The 20,713-nt window shown below is 36.7% G+C and overlaps 1 protein-coding gene across 3 annotated transcripts in view; it reads left to right on the top strand.

Moving 5' to 3' along the window:
• The window catches only part of DDX46 (DEAD-box helicase 46), a 40,798-nt gene extending 26,939 nt beyond the window's left edge, over window positions 1-13,859 (top strand). For all 3 annotated transcript variants that reach the window (XM_083352687.1, XM_083352686.1, XM_083352688.1), the window contains 6 exons: window positions 848-997; window positions 1,418-1,618; window positions 4,512-4,730; window positions 8,007-8,151; window positions 12,202-12,275; window positions 13,424-13,859. In XM_083352687.1, coding sequence (XP_083208813.1) covers window positions 848-997; window positions 1,418-1,618; window positions 4,512-4,730; window positions 8,007-8,151; window positions 12,202-12,275; window positions 13,424-13,471 — 837 coding nt within the window. In that variant the 3' untranslated portion in view covers window positions 13,472-13,859. The remainder of the gene's footprint in view (window positions 1-847; window positions 998-1,417; window positions 1,619-4,511; window positions 4,731-8,006; window positions 8,152-12,201; window positions 12,276-13,423) is intronic.
• The last annotated feature ends 6,854 nt before the right edge of the window (window positions 13,860-20,713 follow it).

Here is a 20,713-nt window from a genome sequence, read left to right as displayed (position 1 = left end):
GGAGAAAGATGGAGAAGCGCATTCTTGAGGAGAGAGGTCAGCTGGAGGTGCACTGAAGAGAAAAGGAGGGGGGAGAGAGGAGAGGATATAAAAGGAGCAGATTTTGGCAGGAGAGGGACAAAAAAAACCGACAGGGAAAGAAGGGGACAGAGAAGAGGCTATGGAAGGAGAGCCCAACAGGCAGGGAGGAATGGGTAGGTGAATTTGTTCAACTAATATATGTTGTTCTTTGAATGATGGTTAAATTTAATTTATCTCTTAAAATTCCAGTCTTAAATGTATAATTTTTTAGGTTTATGGTAGATACTAAATTATCACATTTCTTCATCTGTTTAATAGTTGGTCTTCAGGAAATTAATACGGAGGTACTGATCGGGTTTTCTCCAGATGTTTCATCTGTGGCCCAGTTGGGAGGTTGTTAGGAATCTGCCACATAGGCAGCTGATCCAAACCAGACACAACAAAGAGATGAAGTGAACTAGTCAAATTTCCAGCAATCATTAATCAGTAGCTCCCAGGAAACCTCCAATCACCAACCAACTCTCTGAGTTCATATCTTACAGTCTACAAAGACTGCAAGGCAAACCCTTGCTTCTGAGGAAGACTCTCTGGGATGCAGTGCAAAACGCTGGCGGGAAATCTCATCAGTACCTCAGTATTCATCTCCCAAAGCCCAGAGAACCCAACTTATTAAGTATGTGCAGCCAAGCTGGTATCACCCAAGGCACCCCCATTTCTTTAAAATGCCACATTAAGATACCTCACATGGTAAATTTTAAAACTTTCGCCAATAAACATTTAGAACATTTTTATATTTTGGGGCTGACTTTTTAATATGCATATTCAGGAGGGAAAAACAATTAAAAAGAGTAGCGGCTTCTCCGGTAAAGGATTCAAGTTTGATGAAACAGAAGAAGCTTTGGCTAATGAGCGGAAGAAGTTACAAAAAGCGGCACTTGGCTTGCAGGATTCAGATGATGAAGATACAGCAGTTGATGTAAGTATTCCGTACATTACTTTTAGTTAGATATTTCGGATGCAAAACGTGCTGGCATACCACTCCCCCCCCCCCTCCTCTGACTGATCTTATGGGCATTTGTTATATTGGAGTGAATTTGTGAGCCCGTTTCTTTTAAAGTGTAGTCAAATACTGTATTATTTTTTATTCATCAATATCTGTCTATCATTTTCACAATCTGTGAACCATTTGATGTTGCCACAAAAATGAACCGCAGTTTTTTCTACTTTTTTACTTTGGATATTTTTTGAGCAATTTTTATTTTGGATGATTTTTTTTCAGGTTAGTGCTTGAAAAAAGAAACCAGTTGCTTAGGTATCTAAATAGTTAGCATGCTGTTTCTAATCATTTACTGTGTTTACCCTAAAAGTATGAACTTTCACTTTTCTTTTTGGCTAGATTGACGAGCAGATTGAAAGCATGTTCAATTCAAAGAAAAGAGTGAAGGACATGGCATCATCCGGTGGTTCATCTAACGTTCCTGCCCCAACAGCAGGAAATGCAGAGAAATTAGAAATTGCTAAGAGATTGGCATTGAGAATCAATGCACAGAAGAATCTTGGAGCCGAAGCACAAGTATTGGTCTCTTTTCAGTTTAAGGTCATCCTCTTCTACAAATCAATTTTATTATAGTCTTACATTAAATGCTTTATGTTTTGCTAATTGTGTATAGTACAATCTTCACTATCTGGACAGCTCTGCAGACATAGACATTAGCAGGAAAGAGGGATGAATTATTTATTTCATTTGTTTTAAAAAATTGTTGCTGTTGAACTAGAAACACAATTTGAATTTGTATTCAGAAAAATATGAATCACTCCATTATAAATTATAAACACCTCTTAACTGTGTAGATACATGAAATTATCACAAATAATTCAAAATATTTTGAATAACATCTATGTAATAAATGTATTTGGTATAAAAGCAAAGCACCATATAGGTATATGGGTTGGTATTCAAAAACATGTACATGGGAGGTCCAGATAACTTAAATTTTACTATGCATTTATTGGTAATATTTGAAATGCTGTTAATCTGATTGTTGATCCGTAAGTTCAAAATATAGTTTTATCATTAACAAAAGAAATTTATTTTACTGCTTTGCAAAGACATAAAAATATCTAATAAACATGATTTGATTGGCATTAAATGTTTTTGGAAGGAAAACTATTCTGATATAAAAAGAAACTGGAATGTTATTTTTTGCATGAACATTTTTATAGATGGCTGTTTACATGCTTGAGATCAACCACTGATAAATAGGCATAAGAATTTACATTTACAATTATATATGAATACTTTTGTTTTGGGAAGTGTTTGAAACTATACCAGGTGGCTTTTTTTTCTTAATTTGAAGAGCCATTTGATTTTGAACCAAGCCCATACTGTGCAAAAATGTCTGTGTTACCTTCAGGACCTCTCCCTGCCCTTTGCAAAATCTGTGATCTTCCCATAAGTAGCTTTTGGCTTGAACACACGAGATTTTTCTTACATTGTGAATTAGTTTGGAAAAGTGCACGTATCTTTATATCTGTCCCAAAGTAAATAAGAGCTTGGGACTATTTTTCCTACGTTTTCAATGTTTAAGTGGAAAAGGTTACAAGTAGAGAACCTTTTAAGAGCTAAACCTGATAAGATGGCCTAGTTGCACATATTTATGCATGTATTTTTACACCACAAATAAGTGGATATAAAAAGAAGAGTTTTTCAATTTTTTTCATGCCTTGCATTGTTATATACTGTCCAGCTTCCCTACCTTGACAGCTAGGGTTGCCAATTCTCTCTGAAAACAATTCTAAAATTTTATTTTGTCTTCTTCTTCTTCTTCTTCTTCTTCTTCTTCTTCTTCTTCTTCTTCTTCTTCTTCTTCTTCCTCCTCCTCCTCCTCCTCCTCCTCCTCCTCCTCCTCCTCCTCCTGTGGATATCAATACACATAATGTATCTGTACAGTTTGGTTAGATGTGTCAAGCTGTAAGCACAGGGCCCTGTGTCTGCTTTCTTATTTATTATAGGATAAGTTGTGTTGTAAGTAAATCATATCATGAATCTTATTTTCTCGTAAGTCTATTTAGGATAACATTCAGTTTAGCGGCTTCATTTTTCTCTTGTCCCCTTCCATAGATATGGTGAATGTCTGCAGTAGTAAGCCTCTTCTTGCATGGAGATTGCCTAGCGATCAGGGATTCTGACTTTTCAGAGTACCTATTCATGTGGACAGCTTCCACAGAAAGGCAAAATTCTTCAGTGTGAGACTCTCACAAGCAAAAGGCAAAACAAACAAAAAAAACAGGAGGAAAAGGCTAGGATGCTCCCTTGCATAGCCATTGAAGAGACCGTAGGGCCTTTCCTCCATTATTTCCTCCCTATTTTAGCCATCGTCTTTCATTATTTGCAGTTCCCACCACTTCTGTCACTGTTTTTCTTATTTAGAACATACAAACTACTCTCAGCTTTCCCCAAAGTCATTGGTAATTATTTGGAGGAAAAGCTTAATCTTTCATTGAGGTCTTAGCCAGGCTGAGTTTGGGCCTTTCCTGGGAGCTGTTTAGCTGACAATGTGAAGGAAACAAGGCCTGCGGTGTTCCCCCTAGTTGATTCTGCCGAGCCCTGAGCGTGTGTGATGTTTCTTAACATTGTGCGTTTCTGGTGGCCCTGCACCTGATTTGTTTACGTGTCTTGTGCTGTGCCTGTTTTTTCTTGCCTGAAAAAAAAATGCCAATTTGAATGCTGTAATTATCTGCAGCCAGTTAATTTCTAGAGGGGTGGTAATATTGTCTGTTACAGCAAAAACAACGAAGATTCTTATAAAGACTAACAAATTTATTTTAGTGAAATAGATAGAATTTCTGCCAGAATAAATTAGTTGGTCTCTAAGGTATTGCAAGCCCTGTTCTTCTTTGTACAACTGGTGATTTATTTATAATAAAACCCTTTGTTTTATCTCTGTTTTCTTACCTATTTGGAGATTGGGAAATGAGATAATTGGAATAGAGACACGAGTTGGCAACTGTTGCTTATAATGTTATATGAAAAGTTCTGAAAGCAGGTTTCTGATTTGAAACTATCATTGTGGTTATAAGTAGAGAAGGGAAAGAGTTGACTTTTCCAATTTTGCTTGTTCTTTACATCTTCCTTCTCTGTACTAGACAGCATGGGAGCCGATGCTATGGTTGCAGTATGAAGCAGCAATCTGTTTCCTATTCCCATCTGCCAGCATTGACAGATCGGTGATTGAAGTATCATATTTTTAAATCACAGTGATCTTTGAATAATTAAGAGACTGAAACACTGTAAAGGCCTTTATTTCTGCAAGCAAAGTCATATTAGCATACTACCCTTAGGTAGTATCCACGTCCAGCTTTGTTTATTTGAAAAGCTTTCCATTTCTCAATTGCTTTATAACTTTTACCAAAATCTTGATATATTAAATTGCAAGTGGTATGTTTCTGAAATTAGTTTATTTTATTTTATTTTAAATACCCTATTTCAGGATGTGATGCAGCAAGCTACAAACGCTATCCTGAGGGGTGGCACAATTCAGGCGCCAACAGTTTCTGCAAAAACTATTGCGGAGCAACTTGCTGAGAAGATCAATGCCAAACTCAATTATGTACCCATCGAAAAACAAGAAGAGGAGAAGCAGGAGGGCGGGCAAAATGAATCTTTTAAGAGATATGAGGAAGAACTGGAGATCAATGATTTCCCTCAGGCAAGGATTGCTTTTCTCATTTTCATTTAAATTGCAGAGGTTCTTAATTGCTATAACTCTTGGTCCTATAATAATGCTTTTCTGCTCCCGTGTAACTTTTTTCTGTTGTGTTTATGTTGCTTGTTTGATTTGTATAATTCAACTGCACATTTAGTTTTTAAAGAATGTTGTTGATTATAATCACATTTTTCAAGCTTAGTATCAGAATAAAAATTGGCTTGTAAGGCAGTACTAACTATACTCACAATACTGCCCTTGGGTCTTCCTTCTGTCTTTCTAGATGTAGAAGGATTGAGTTAATCCAGTAATTATTCAATACCATCTCTGATATAACATAGAATTCCTACGGGAAAAGAATATCACATGATAAATCCTCAAAAAAAATTGATCTTCTAATGTTATTGACCAACCTGCAATATTCCAGGATAAAAAAAGAGATTGTATCATCATTCAGGGCCAGTTGTGTGGCTTGATTTTCACAAGCTAGAGATGTAAAGTCATTGTGATGATTTTAAAACCAGCGACAGGCAACCAGGTCTCTGCTAACATTTATTTCTTACAGATCCTGCATCTGTGCCTGGGGATCTTGGCCTAGGTCAGGGGTAGGCAACCTTGGCTCTTTTATGACTCGTGGACTTCAACTCCCAGAATTCCTGAGCCAGCATGGGAGTTGAAGTTCACGAGTCATAAAAGAGCCAATGTTGCCTACCCCTGGCCTAGGTAATCAAAATTAGCAGCATCCAATGAGGGTTGCCTTGAAGAACCTTTTATTTTAATCAACAATTCTGCAACCAGTGTCACTAAACGAAGAAAACTCCTCAGTTATATGGATAGCCTGACACTGTCTCCCATGCTCTCCTGCTGGCTAATGAGGGTCTAGGGAGCTATATTTTAAAAGATGATATACTACTATTGCCTTCACTACTGAGGGGAAATCATCTGTTCCAGGGTTTTATTTGCAAAGTGTGTAGATTCACATAGGTGAAATGAGCAGTATAAAAATTAAGAGAGAGAGAGAGAGAGAGAGAGAGAGAAAGAAAAAGATAGATAGATAGATAGATAGATAGATAGATAGATAGATAGATAGATAGATAGAAAGAAAAAGGAAACAAGATCTATAAGTGGCTAAACTGTAGCAAATGTACTTCACTTTCTTTCAGATTTTCTAGCTTAAGTAGAATATTATTCTCTACTTTTCCCCACAACAACAACCTTGTAAGGTGGGTTGGGCTGAGAGAGTGTTTGGCCCAAAGTCACCCAAGCTGGCTTTCATGGCTAAGGCAGGACTTGAACTCATGGTCTTCTGCTTCCTAGTCTGATGACCTAACCACTAGACCAGACTTGCTCTCAATATGAGAGATTATTCCATCGTTAACTATGGGGGGTGAGATATTACCCCCCCCCCGTAGATAGGGCTCGCAACTTGGGTGTCCTCCTAGATTCACAGCTCTCTTTGGAAGATCATATAGGAGCTGTGACTAGGGGGGCCTTCGCCCAGGTTCGCCTGGTGCGCCAGTTGCGGCCCTATCTGGACCGGGATGCCTTGCGCACAGTCACTCATGCACTCATGACCTCCCGTTTGGACTACTGCAACACTCTCTACATGGGGCTGCCCTTGAGGACTACTCGGAAGCTCCAGCTGGTGCAGAATGCGGCCGCGTGAGTGGTGGTGGGGGTTTCCCGATACTCCCATGTAACACCTCTACTCCACGAGCTGCATTGGCTTCCGGTTGTCCTCCGGGTAAGATTCAAGGTGCTGGTTATGACCTATAAAGCCCTAAATGGCATGGGTCCGGGTTTCTTACGGGAGCACCTGCGGCCGGCATCAACTTCCCTTCGTCCAGTGCGCTCCCACAGAGAGGGCCTCCTTAGGGTGCCGTCGGTCAAAGAGTGTCGACTGGTGGCCCCCAGGGGGAGGGCATTCTCTGTGGGCGCGCCAGACCTTTGGAACCGTTTACCGGTTGAGCTCCGGATGGCTCCCGACCTTCGCTCCTTCTGACGTGACCTAAAACCATACTTATTTGAACAAGCCGGCCTGGTCTGATGGATTTAAGGGTATTTTAATATTATTGTATTAACTTATTGAATTGGGCTGTAGTATTTAATATTTTTTTTAACTTTTGTATATTGTATTTTATTGTATTGCCCTGTACACCGCCCTGAGTCCTTCGGGAAAAGGGCGGTATAGAAATTAAATTTTATTATTATTATTATTATTATTATTATTATTATTATTATTATTATTATTATTATTATTATTATTATTAATTATTATTATCCTAAATAAAATTTGAAGAATGGTGGAGTGTTTAAAAGACAAAAGATTCTCTTTATGATGAGGGGCACTTGGATGCCATTCAGCAGCACATAAATCAATTCGGTCATATTGGCAATGAAAGCATTGTCTTTGGAAATTGCAGTTGCTCTCCTAGAATTCTAGCCTCCAGTCTTATATGTATTCAGAAAAATGCTGCAAGCAATTGGGTCTGTTTGTAATATGCAATTTGGAGATACTTGTTTAGCATCCAAAGCAGCTTTGATATGTGAGTGGTTCCTATTTATTTATTTATTTATTTATTAGTTTTTATAAACCGCCCTTCTCCCGAGGGACTCGGGGCGGTGTACAGAGGAAGGAAGGTATTTGCCTTTTTTAGTATTGCAAAATCATTAGTGTGCACTCTTCATTGCTATGGCTCTTTATTCAGTTGTTTTACTTTATGTTGCTTGCTGTTTGACAGCACACATGCCCAAAACATAGCCCTTAACCAGATTGTTACATAAACTTTAGCAGGAATACAAAGTCCGGTCTCATTCTTTCAAGCATAAAGCTCTGTAGTGCCTTTTAACACTTCCAAATTGTACTGTTTGGCTGAAAACTGCTTAACTATATAATAAATAACTATGTAAATAAAAATTCTCTCTTTAGTAAATGAAATCCTGTGGGGGAAATTTTATTCTTTGAAGTGAGATGAAGCTATAAAATAATAACATGATAACAGTGCAAAGATGAACTCTGGCATAGAAAAAATGCTAAAGTTTTTTAACAGTTAGCTCAAACAGTGTTTCCAGAAAGATAAATGTATTAAATCAAGCTTTATTAACAATTTTTATGAAATGCTGTGCAGATGGATCTTAATTAGTTTTTTTCAATGAATAGAATTTAAATACATAGATGCAGTTTTAAGTATCTGATAACTTTGTCATGCAACTTTACAAAATTCATCTTATTTTAAATTTCCTTGGCATTTTCTTATTTTGTGTCACGTTCTTTTGCAGACTGCTAGATGGAAAGTGACTTCAAAGGAAGCATTGCACAGAATAAGTGAATATTCTGAAGCTGCCATTACAATCAGAGGAACCTATTTTCCCCCAGGCAAAGAACCCAAGGAGGGGGAAAGAAAAATTTACTTGGCTATTGAGAGTGAGTATGACTAACATTGTTGAATATTAGAGTGAGTATGACTAATACCCTCTCTTACGTAATCTGAAAAGGAAGTTAAGAAATACTTTTTTCTTAATGAAGTTAACAAAAGTCGAGCCAAGTTGTTCCTCAGAAAATAATTACTAAAGAAGAGTGCTTAGACCCATTTCTGGCTGCTTCTATAAAATACAAGTAAAGTTATCTGAACTTGTTCTAGAAGAGTCTGAAGCAGCCCGAGACGGTATATGCTGTTGATCAAAGAGGCATGGAGAAAAAGTATAGTATTTATTATACGTTATGTCAACTACGGCATCAAGCTGGTGCTTGGGAAACTGAACTTTGCTTTGCATGTTTCCTGATTTACCCGTTACGTAAGCAGGTGTTCAGTGCTTATGATAAGCGCCCTCCCCATTGGTAAATGGTCCACTGCTAACCAGAATCTTGAAAGTGTTGCTGTGAAGAAAGAAAATTATCAAGTTTATTTTATTTTTATTTTTTTATTTTAATTCCATTTATATCCCGCCCTTCTCCGAAGACTCAGGGCGGCTTACAAGCTTAGCAGTAGCCTTCATTCTATGTATATGCCTGCTTATTAGGGCTTTCACACACACACCCCAAGCGGCATTATTACAAAGTCAGCTTAATTGCCCCCAACAATCTGGGTCCTCATTTTACCTACCTGGGAAGGATGGAAGGCTGAGTCAACCCTGAGCCTGGTGGGACTCGAACCTGCGCTAATTGCAGGCAGCTGGTGTTACTTAAGGAGGCATTAGCCCACTGCTCCACCAAGGCTCTGAGCAAAATAAACAATAATAGCTTTCCCTTTCAATTCTGCCCCAGATTCCATTTCCCTGTTGGTTAATCTTTTGATGATTCAGTATGCTCTTTTAAAGAAGAGAGCAGGGTGTGCACAGGCACAACAGAAATGGAGAAAGACATCAAGACAGGGTGACAAAAAGCCACAAAAACGGGCAGTTTTACATTTCAGCAGAGCAAGCTTGCACATTTTGACTGCGAGAGAACTAACTCTGTTTTGTCCTTTTTGTTGTAAGTTCTGTCCAGCTGAGTAAACCAAAGAATAGCAGCAGGGCAGCAGGTTTGGTTTGTTGGTTTTCTTCATTCTTGGCACTGGTCACATTTGCTATCTGATGAGGAACCAGTAACTTACATAGCGATTGATATTTTCTCAATTGTTCCCCCTAAGGATAGAGAAAGATCATAGGGTTTGTCTCTCCACTACCTGCCCCAAATATGGCCTATAAACATTAAAATCCAGCCTTACTGGCCCAATTGTTGAAATAGTGCATTGTGCTTTAATCAGCAGCTGTCCTTGTCATCTTCTTGTACCAGCCAAGTTACATTTCACTCATGGGAGTCTTAGGGAGCAATACGTATCTTTTCCCAGTTTTGTTGAAAGATAAGGGAATCTGGCTTCCTGCACGGGAGGCAGCTGGGGATTCAGCTGTCTATTTTTGCAGAAACTTCTTGTTGTCTAGAGTTTACTTTTTTCTGTCTCCTGTGATAGCTTAGTAACAGATTGTTTTTATTTCTAGCTTGAAGCACAGGCTATTTCTAGCTTGTAACCTGATGTGTAGGCTACTCTCTCTTGGTGTCGTGAACCACAGCTTTTATCCTTGAGTAAGCGTATGGTTTCTGTTCATTTTTGACAATTGCATTCTGATTATTTTTTTTGCCTCTTGCGTCACTTGTAAGAGGCAAGGGGATATTTCTTACTTTTTCCTAGGGCATTTCCTTGTTGCTCTTTTGTAAAATTATAAAAAAGGATAATGTAGTGTAATGGCTATTTACTAAGAACAACCTGTTCCAGATATGTTAAGATTTATTTTCAAGTATGAATATAAACTCAAATGGAATTAGCTGCACATTCCCTAGAGTAGAATTTGACTGTAAATACAAAGGAAGTGAACTTAACTGCAACAGGAGCAACCTTTTGTGCTCATAAGCCTGCATCTAATATTTTTATGGACATGTAATTTTTATTTTGAAAGTTTTATGGAATCGTTGCTTTTAATCTGTTTGGTTTAGTGCTTTTTATGTTTGTTTTGTTGTAAAATGCTTAAGAGTCAATTTGGTATTGGATAGTATAGAAATAGTGTAATAAATAGTGGAAGTGGCTGTTTGGAGAAGAAATTTGGGGGATTTTCACATGTGTGTGCATGACACACATAGTCTATAGTATGGATTATGGTTTTTATGTGTTCTTTACCCCTCAAATGGAACTTAGTTCATGTTAATATTTTTCATTATCTTGATCTGATAGAATTTTCTATCAGCATTTAAAGTGACCATTCAATATAAACAAAAGTATGATAGAAGTTTAGTCATATGATATTTGAAACATTAGTTTGATGCCTTTCAAGAAAGACAGGTCCTATCATTTATTCGGATATTGTCCAGTAGTTGCAAATTGTACTAGCATTGAGCTCTCTGTTCTTTAAAATGACTCTGTGTCTGCCTGTCACTAAGAAATTAATATCTACAAACACAAAAATATTCTTAAGACTTTTTTTAAATATTTGGAGAAAAAACAAACAATCTCCGCCTCCTGACTTTTCTCATTTTCTCTCATTTTTCAGTCAGAGTAAATGTATTTAGTAAAAGGAATGGGAAGATAGAATATTTTATGGAATGAGATAATTATTGATGAAAAACATATGCGTGCTGAATATATTTTAGAATAGAATAGAGCTGGAAGGGACATGGAGGTCTTCTAGTCCAGCCCCCTGCTCAAGCAGAAGAACTTATAGTATAAGATGGTATAAGACTTATATAAGTCTTATACCATCTCAGACAAGTGTCTAGCCTCTTTTTAAAAATCTCCAGTGATGGAGCGCCCACGATTTCTGGGGGCAAGCTGTTCCGCTGGTTAATTGTCCTCACCATCAGGAAGTTTCTCAGTTCCAGGTTGCTTCTCTCTTTGATCAGTTTCCAACCATTGTTTCTTGTCCCGCCCTCCGGTGCTCTGGTAAAAAACATGACCCTTGAAATAAATGAAAATATTTTTAATCCATAGATGATGTATCTCTAAAAATATTTTTTGTAAATTGCTAGGTCATGGGGACAGGGTCATAAACAGATTAGTATCTATTTTTCTCTTTGGCAATGTCATGACTAGTCAATATTCTAACAATTCTGCAATTGATTACTTTCTATATACATGTAATGACATATATAAATTGATACATAAGTAGTTTAAAAAGCAGAAGATTATTTATTCAACTGCACTGTATGCTATGATAAAGAAGCTAGAAGTCCAGTATTATAATTTGTAATTACACAAAGACAATTAATTTAATTAATATTAAGAGTTAAGGTAAAGATACTGAAATGTAGATCCATGTTACAATGTATCCATCACTATCATTCCATAAAAAAATAATCTGAGTAAAGATTTTGGTTTAGATTTATATGTATAAAAAGTATCTAACAAAGTTGTACCAACAAACATAAAACAGATTAGAATACAATGAAGTAACCTTTTAAATTGGGGCCTAGGTAATTGGAATAATCAATTTAGCTCTATTTGATGGACCAAGAGCTAAGGCTACACTCTCTTCAGACATGATCTGAAACAAGTGCTTGAACCTTCTGTGCATACCAACATGCCATATTTCTGCTTTTAAAGGCTTCTGTGCTAAGGGATGTGGAAAAGAAAAAGTTTCCAGAGATGTATAGCCTCAGGAAATGTGCTCTTTAAAGTTAAGGAGACTTTTAAAGCCACATAAGAAACTTGGTAAACTGTTGCTTTATATCAGTCATTTATATTTACCTAAATGAGTATATCCTGGTGCAAAAGAACTTTTGATTATTTTATCTATTTGCATGCTTGTTTGTACACTGGATAGGCTGCCTAACTGCTAACAACTCTAGCCAACTGTTGTGAGATAGTACAAAATGATACTAATCAGTTTTAAAGTATACATTTAACATGCAACGTGTGGATTATTTAAAAGTCTTTAAGGCTACTCTCCTATGTTTAGATAGTTAAATGTGTTTTTTTGGGGGGGGGGTATTGCTTTGCATTTTCAGGTGCCAACGAATTGGCTGTTCAGAAAGCAAAGGCAGAAATCACCAGGCTTATCAAAGAAGAGCTTATTCGATTGGTAGGTAACATATGATTTCATGATTTCTGTAGAAAACATTAAAAGGCATCTGTATGTACAAACTCCTAATGATTATATGCTCTAATACTAATTTTGCAAAGCCTGCACTGGCTGTTGATCAGTTTTAAAATTCAATTTAAGATATTTTGACCTATAAAGCCCTTCATGGCTTGACACACCTAGATACCTGCGGGACGACCTGTTCCAAACAGAATCAGCTTGTAAGATTTTGTAAAGAACAGCTGCTGGTACAGCTGTTTTGGCACTTCCAGTGGTTGAGGCAGATTAAAATAAGAAGATGTTGTTTTTCTGTGATGATGCTGTCACTTCAGAATTCTCTTGATTTAACACATTGCGCCATTTTTACTGATTTTTTGATGACAAGATAACAAAAAACTATTGCAACATCTTAAATCTTACTTATTCAATATTGCAAAACCTGAAGTCTTGGAGTGTTGAATTTCTAGTTTATAATTTATATTAGCCACTGCTGAAGCACGATATCAAGAGAATTTTGTTACAAACAAACTATATTTTTCTACAGTTAAAATCTGGGAAGTGTTTTTAGAATAACATTACATTTTTCTGTAAAAGAGCAATTTTCTTTCTGTATATATTTTCAGTAACAATATATATGCTTATTTTATGCATCATTGTATTTCTAATTCACCTGTATAGTGTTATTTTGAAGGAGTCTTATTCCAGTGATGATGCAGTGACCAAAATAGCTTTAACACAATTAAATGCTTATTGAACTTTGTTTTATACTACTTCTTTTCATAAGACTGCATTCAGAATTGTCTGTTTCAACAGAAAGGTCCTTCTGATGACAGACAGATTTTCTGTATTGGAAGAAGATGGCAATTTCCCCCCAGTTTCTGCTTGCTTCAGCAGTATTCCCCACCCCCAAATGCTAGTTCATACAATAGTTTAAAGACGTTTCATCATTTAGTATGGATTTTCAAGACTATTGGGAGGAATTAATGAAAGCTCTGCTTCACAATAATCCAATTTGTGGAGGTCTGTTCTGTGCAACTCTGAATTAAACATGTGTTTTGTTGCTTTTTATACTCAGATTGACTTACTGTTCTCTTAATCATTATCAATTGCATCTTTGATTAATAACATACTCATTTGTTCTCTTGCAGCAAAATTCATACCAACCAACCAACAAAGGAAGATACAAAGTTTTATAAATATTTGGAGCAACTTTCTCTCTACTAGTTTCTCATTTGTGAAACATTTTTGTTTACCTTTGTTGTTTACTGCTTATTTGTACATTGCTTTTTAAAAATACTGTGATTTGATTAAAGATCAAGATCAAAATTATTTTGGTGGGGGATTGTTTTCTGCATATAGGACCACAGTTTCAAATGGGCATAATTATATATTTTTAATTTGTATTGTTTTCATTTTCAACTAACTAAATAAAGTCAGTTAATAATCTTCATGAAAAATATATAGTACAATCTCAGTTCAAAATATTTTAGGCAGGAGTGGGATGTTACAGCTATTTCTTGTTCACCTTTTAGGAAAAGAAAAATTATTTACAATGACGATTAAAATTTCCTCTGGTGTGTGTTAGATTTTTTTCCTCCTTTCCTTCACTTCCTCGTCATATTAAGAATGTTATGATCTAGAATGTCATGCCAAAAAAGAATTGGCATGATGCTGATGGATAACAGTATCACATTTTAGAAAATGGCCAATTAATACAAATATATATTTAATTAAGGGGAGTATTGTACTTCTGTAATATAAGAAGTCTTTTTTGGACAGAAGTATAGATTTAATCTTACTCACTGCATAGATGGGGTAGTTTTATTTTAACAGATTTTTTTTCATGATTACATAAAAATAATTATTCAAGTACCTTCCGCATTGATGACTGTTTTCTTGGAAGACAGCAACCTATTTGAGGATCACATTTGATTTCGGAGTGCCTAACCATCGGTACCCATATGAATTGTTACAAAATAATTTTTTCAAATTCCTGTAGTTTTAATTTTAGTATTATTCTATAATTGGAGGTATCAGTAGGCATTTAATAGTCCAGTTTGGAAATGTCCTATGAAAAAGCATGTTCCTCTGTACAAATTTTCAATGTAAAATATGAGCAGAGATCTAAATTTAAAAGCATACAGACCATTCCCAGAAATTGGAAGGAAGGGGAGAAATCTATGGCAATGGGGAGGGAATTATTGATAAAGGAATTGCCAATTCCCAAACCTACTTGTCTCACATTCTCCAGGAGAAAAAAACAGAAGGGAGGATTCACATTAGGTATTCATTTGCTCACCAGCTTTTAAAACTTTCTTTAGATTTTAGTGGAAGGAAGAAAAAATATGTCAATTCTAATTTTGTACCCCATTCCAAGTGCTGGGGTGTCTGAGGAATCGAGGGAAGGTGCATCCAATGAATCTCAAACTTTTTTGTCCCTATTACCTATTACACTGGCATTGCCAATGTGGCAGCTTTTTCAGCAAAGTTTTCTGTTGTCAACCCAGGCAGATGACACTGGGACGTCCTCTCTAAAATGTCGAACACTCATATTTTTCAAAACATTAAGTTAACTAGATTGAGAGCTGTTAGACAGTGACACCTTTCTTTGTGGTATATTGTGGCTCTTCTATGTTTTTGTTCTAAAGCTAACACGTAATTTTGAAGTACCAGAAAGAGAAAAGGTGAGAGTATGGTTTTGATTTGAAATACTCTTGTGTCGGGAAATTTCTTAGAAAAGCCCTGATGGCACTTCAATATTAGGGGCCGGGGGGGGGGGATTAATTCTTGTTATATTTAAAAATGTGTTACAGTGGTTTAGTTGTTGACTAGGACCAGGGAGAAACAGATCAAATCCATCGTCAGCTGTAGAAGCTCACTGCTGAGTCTCTCTCCGCCTCCCTGTCTTGTCTCTCACAAGTCAACTTTCTACACAGGATTAATGTTGGGGGGGGGAGTTGGAGATGGGACTATTAGGTGTCTGCCTTGCGTTTCTGGACTAGAAGTTGAATATAAAGCTAATCATAAAAACACACTTTCAGTTTTAGAAGGAATGCAAGTCTTTGTAAAAAAAATGTGTTTCACTATATACATGTTTTCTAACTGCTTCATTAAATAAATAAAATTGTCTCATTCTTTTCTGTACATATTGAATAAGGGGAAAAAATGTCCTGCTTTCATGGCTACAGACCAGTATTTATACACAATCATTTCATTTAAAAAGTCTGTTGGTTTTAAAAACCTTCAGTGATAAATTTGTACTGCACTTCAAGATCTGTCCAGTTGTGTCTGTTCTGTTGATGGGAAGCTCTGATTCAGCAGAGATTCCAGTGAGATATTTTTGCTAATTCTCCTTTGGTGCTTCAACCCCTCAAACTTCTTCTCTCCAAGCATACTCCACAGAGTTGGAGAATACTTTGGAGCAGTGTGGAAAGTAAAATGGGAGAAGAAATTTGCAGAAAACATCTATTTTTCTGTTCACGGAAGCGTCCATTGAATTAAAGGTTTGGGAGAGGTATTTTGTTTTTATAGCAGAAATATATTTACTGTAGTCATTCTACTTATATACCACTAAATCAACACAGACCCAATGGTTTACAGAACAATTGATTTAATTGGATACAACCTGCAATCTAGAAACCTTAGCACTATTTAAACTATTTTGTTTTGTCATCTGCAAATGAGTGTTTTAATGCAAGACTATGTTAGATTTTGTTGACTCGGTTGATTTACCCTCTGAATACTTTTTAAGTAGAAAAGTGGAATAAAAATATTTTAAATAAACATCAAAATGTCTGCTTAGAAGAATTATTTGCATATGTATGAGTGGTAGGAGCCAGATCTACCGGAGTATGGAAATTTTATGTGCATAGTAAAGACAAGGCTTCCACAGGAAGCTACTGGATAAGGGCAAGGTGTGCAATTTTTTACATAAATTAAATTCCTGATTTTGGAATCTTTTTTTACAATGGCATTTTCTTATTAATCCCACACATATATCCTTTTGCCTCCAGTCCCTTTTCCTGCTGTGTTTTGCCTAAGATTGTAACTCAGCTGATGAGACCTTTATACAGTAAAGTGATTAGACTTAGAAGATTCTATAGATATATTCTCATGTTATCCTGCTTCCCCTTACAGGAATCATTTAAATTTAACAGATTTTAAGAGAAGTGTACGATGATGCCTGTGTGTGCATGCACATTTGTGATTTGTATGATCTATTTCAGCCCCACCTTTTAAGACAAGTTTGCTTGCTTACTTTTCCCAGTCACATGAGTGAAAAGGAATGTGCTGCTCTTGTGATTATTTTTCTTGACCAAGATCACTTCCAAATATGGTATCTACTTAAACAACTTTGTGTTCTTAAAGGGTAGGTTTTTGTAGAAGAAATTTCTAACTGCTGGTTCACCCTGCTTTAGGACAGGAAGAATGCCTTTCTGTTCAGCACAGTTAACTGAAAAAATATGTCTTAACAATAGTTGGAAAAAGATTATGGGACATTAGATACAATATTATATATTTCAGATTGCTTTTAGATAAATGATAATTATGGATCCATATTTTTGTCACTTAGCTTGATAGGTTAGCTCAAAATGAACTGCTAAAATCTCTGTGGGTACGCCCTACACAGCTAATAATATAGTATACTAACCTTTATTAAATATTGGATTTCACATTTCATAAATATTCTGTAAATTTGGGCATCCCCACTGTCGGTCTAGTTAGAAATATCTGAAAATAAAATTTCATGTGGGAAGCCTTACATAGTATACGTAGCTAATTATCTCAAGGTAATCCTGTGTAAGAAAAAGAAGCAGACAGTAGAAGAGTTTCCTGAAGAAAATGCATCACAAAATCCTGGAAAAACTGGTTGATAAAAGAATCAACACTGATTTCATGGCACATAACCAGTATTACTGTAGGTAAACAACTGTTCAGAACTAAAATTGAGATCTGCTAAATTGAAGGTCAATTCAGCATCTGGTTGTAAGGAGGAGGGGCCCCCCCACAAACCCCAGCCACAGAGAGAAATTTGCAAGATGATGAAAAGATCACTTTACATTAAAAAAAGCTGCTTTGATTTTCAGCAACTGGTATTGATTCTTTATTGAGGCCTGAAGCACTGAAAAATTTTGTTTTAAGAAAAGGAAGAAATCTATGTGATTATAATATGCAAGGTGGTCCAAGTCTTACAAGAAAGTAAGAACAGTTAAAAAGGCATTCGGCTTTCAGATTTATATTACTCTTTAAGAGAGAGAAAGCTTTTCTAAGAGGCAGGGTTGTCATGTCCACATTCAACTGATTGTAGGATTTCAATGCTTGCTGTTTTGCTGCAGCCTCAATGGAGGCCAGAGATAGGAGATTAAAATCAGTGAGGCAGAAAGAGATCTCATACATAATTAACAAAATCATTATGGAGTACAAAAGTAGGTTTCGCTGAAACCATTTTATATTGCTTCTATTATTTAGTGGACCGATATAGGTAAGGCAGCCATGTCATTGCTATTCCAAATCTTTCTTAATTTTTTAATCAAGGATTTGGTTTAGATTACTGCATTACAAGAGCAATAAGTGTGTGTGTGTGTGTGTGTGTGTGTGTGTGTACTTTTTAAATAATAATATGTGATTTGCCCACCTCCCATAATATTCCTCCAGAATGGCTCAAGACTGTGCATGTAATATTATGGTCTAAAACACTGATTGCTGGAACAATTCCTCTTCCCAGTAAAACTGGTACCTTTTTGGGCTACAAGGAATCCTGGAAAAGAATCCAGTTTGAAGAAAAGCCAAATGGTTTTAATAGTCCTTCCCATGACAGACGCAATGCACGTTCCAATGTTTAGTAGTTCTAGTAGCAGGAAATAAAAAAAAATTAAAAGTTTCCAAGAATGACCTTTGCAAATGTAGACTGGAAAATGCAGCTGGCTTGGTGTCTAGAGCAGGACTATAGTAGAATTTACAGTAGAATTCAGTCTTCTTGTTAGACACTGTTATGGCTTGGTGCCATAACCACTACACCAACCTAGCTCTGCAAACAGGTATATTTGTACAGGATTCTATATTTGTACAAAATCAGGAGTCGTCTGGTAGCCCTTTCTCAATGTAACATTTTATTAAAAGTTATAAGCTTTCATGAGCTCATTTCATATGCAGGGGCAAAACTGATTAATTTAATCACCCCACACATCTGGTGAAGTGAGCCATAGCTCATGAAAGCTTACGCCCTTTATTGAAATGTGTTGGTCTGAAAAGGACTACCAGATTCCTCCTGATTTTTTGGCTATCATAAACTAACATAGTGGTCTATTTATGTAAATCTCACCAAATTCTTCTGCATATTCATTTATATACATGCACGTTTCTATTTAGGTCATTAAATTAGGAACAGAGATTTGTAAATATTTGTTTAAAGAAACATAAATATTAAAGATTTCTTTAAAGAAACATAAATATTAAACTGCAGCTGCCACCAGGAATGTGCATAAAGAAATTAACATTTATATAATCCGTAAAGAAGATTTTGATACTAAGTTGAAGAGTTTAGCATTACTGATTTTGTGTTTCAGCCAATTATCCTAAATAGCTGAGCAAGACTGGGAGTCCATTTTGTAACAAGCTTCCCTTTAAAAAAAATAGTAAAGAAACTGCATTCTGGCTCCATTCAACTACAAGCATTATCATGAAAAGTGCAGTAGATTAATATTTAATTGTTTGTTTGCTGCTGCAGAGACTCCACTGTCTCATGCTGTATGTATCCAGCTACTTAAATGTAATGTGTGCCAGCAGGGGAACAGATGATGTCTTCTCTATTCAAAAGCACAAGATGGCTAAAAATATAACCCCAACAACCTACAATGACTTGCTTTAAAATAATCTTAATGCTTATTTGTAGTGCATTATAGGAGGGGAGAAAAGGAGTTTCTTTTGAACAGATTTCTTTAAAACAAATGTTCCAAATGTTGGTTTTCCATTGCGTTTAACTTTCCTATGGCTACATCCATAAGAAGAGTTTTAAATTTGTCTGTAGCTGATGCTGTTAAAAATCAACATATTGGTATATGTCTAGAATCTGGGAGCTGCATATAACATCAAACAAAAATGGACACTGGGCAAATTAAAAGTTCTAGAGGCACTTAATATTAATTTATTGCAAACCAGATTTGTGAGTCAGAACCAATACCATTAGAACTGAATGGAAAAAAAGGATTGACACGAAGGATTCTTATTTTTACTTCAACAGGAAAACCTAAATTATGAAAATAGTCTGCCACAGTACAGGATATATGCAAGAGGTATAGGATGCACATACCTGGATGTTCTACTATCAGTTTCCTATAGAGAATATGGCACATTGAAATCAAGCAGGGCTGTCCATCCAAAATCTTCCCAAATGCTGGAGGAGGATTAGTTCATTAGCCTAAAGTTCATCAGGCTGCATGACTGATTTTTTTCATATATTATTACAAAAGTCTCTAAAGCAGTGCTTCTCAACCTCAGCAACCTTAAGATGTGAGGCTTTCAACCTTCAGAATTCTCCAGATGCCATACCGGCTGGGGGTTTTTGGGAGCCGAAGTCCACACATCTTAAAAGTTGCTGAGTTTCAGAAACACTGCTGTACTGGGTGAAAAATGAAAAGTATCTCAGTGTGATACCTAGCAATATTTTTCAGACCAGATCCCTAGACTTGGTTTTATTGCTGGGTTGTTTCCCCCCACCCCCCAAGATATACCCAGAATGAATGATACAATCTAGCAAATCCATCAAACAAGGATGGTGAAATCCTCCTTTTCTCTTCTGGCTGAACAGAATTCTGTGTCTTGTTTGCTCTCCCCACTCTTCTTGCCAGCTGCCTGCAATTAGTGCAGGTTCGAGTCCCACCAGGCTCAAGGTTGACTCAGCCTTCCATCCTTCCGAGGTAGGTAAAATGAGGACCCAGATTGTTGGGGGCAATTAAGCTGACTTTGTAATAATGCCGCTTGGGGGGGGGTGTGAAAGCCCTAATAAGCAGGAATATACATAGAATGAAGGCTACTGCTAAGCTTGTAAGCCGCCCTGAGTCTTCGGAGAAGGGCGGGATATAAATGGGATTAAAATAAAATAAAAAATAAATAAGGGGGCTTCTTTTCTGCCTCTGCCTAGGAGAGATTTTATTCTGTTGCTATCTTTCCAGCTCCTTGTTCAGCAGTCAGACCTGGTCCTCCTCCTTCTCATTTTCCTCCCCTATGGCTTTCTTCCTTTCCTTGAATACCTCCAGCCGCTTGGCCCACTTTCCTGGCTAAGCCTTGCCTCCCTTTGCCTTTGCTCAAAGACCCCAGACCAGCTCCAGAAACTGCACTTACTTTCCCAGAACGATAGACTTCAAGGCACCAACTCTGAACTCCCTGTAGCCAGAAGTCCTTCAGGCATGAATCAAGGTGAACTACTCAACCCGACCCCA

This window comes from Vipera ursinii (genome assembly GCF_947247035.1).
Source record: "Vipera ursinii genome assembly, chromosome: 2".
NCBI lineage: Eukaryota > Metazoa > Chordata > Lepidosauria > Squamata > Viperidae > Vipera > Vipera ursinii.
This window is presented reverse-complemented; position numbering and strand designations above follow the sequence as displayed.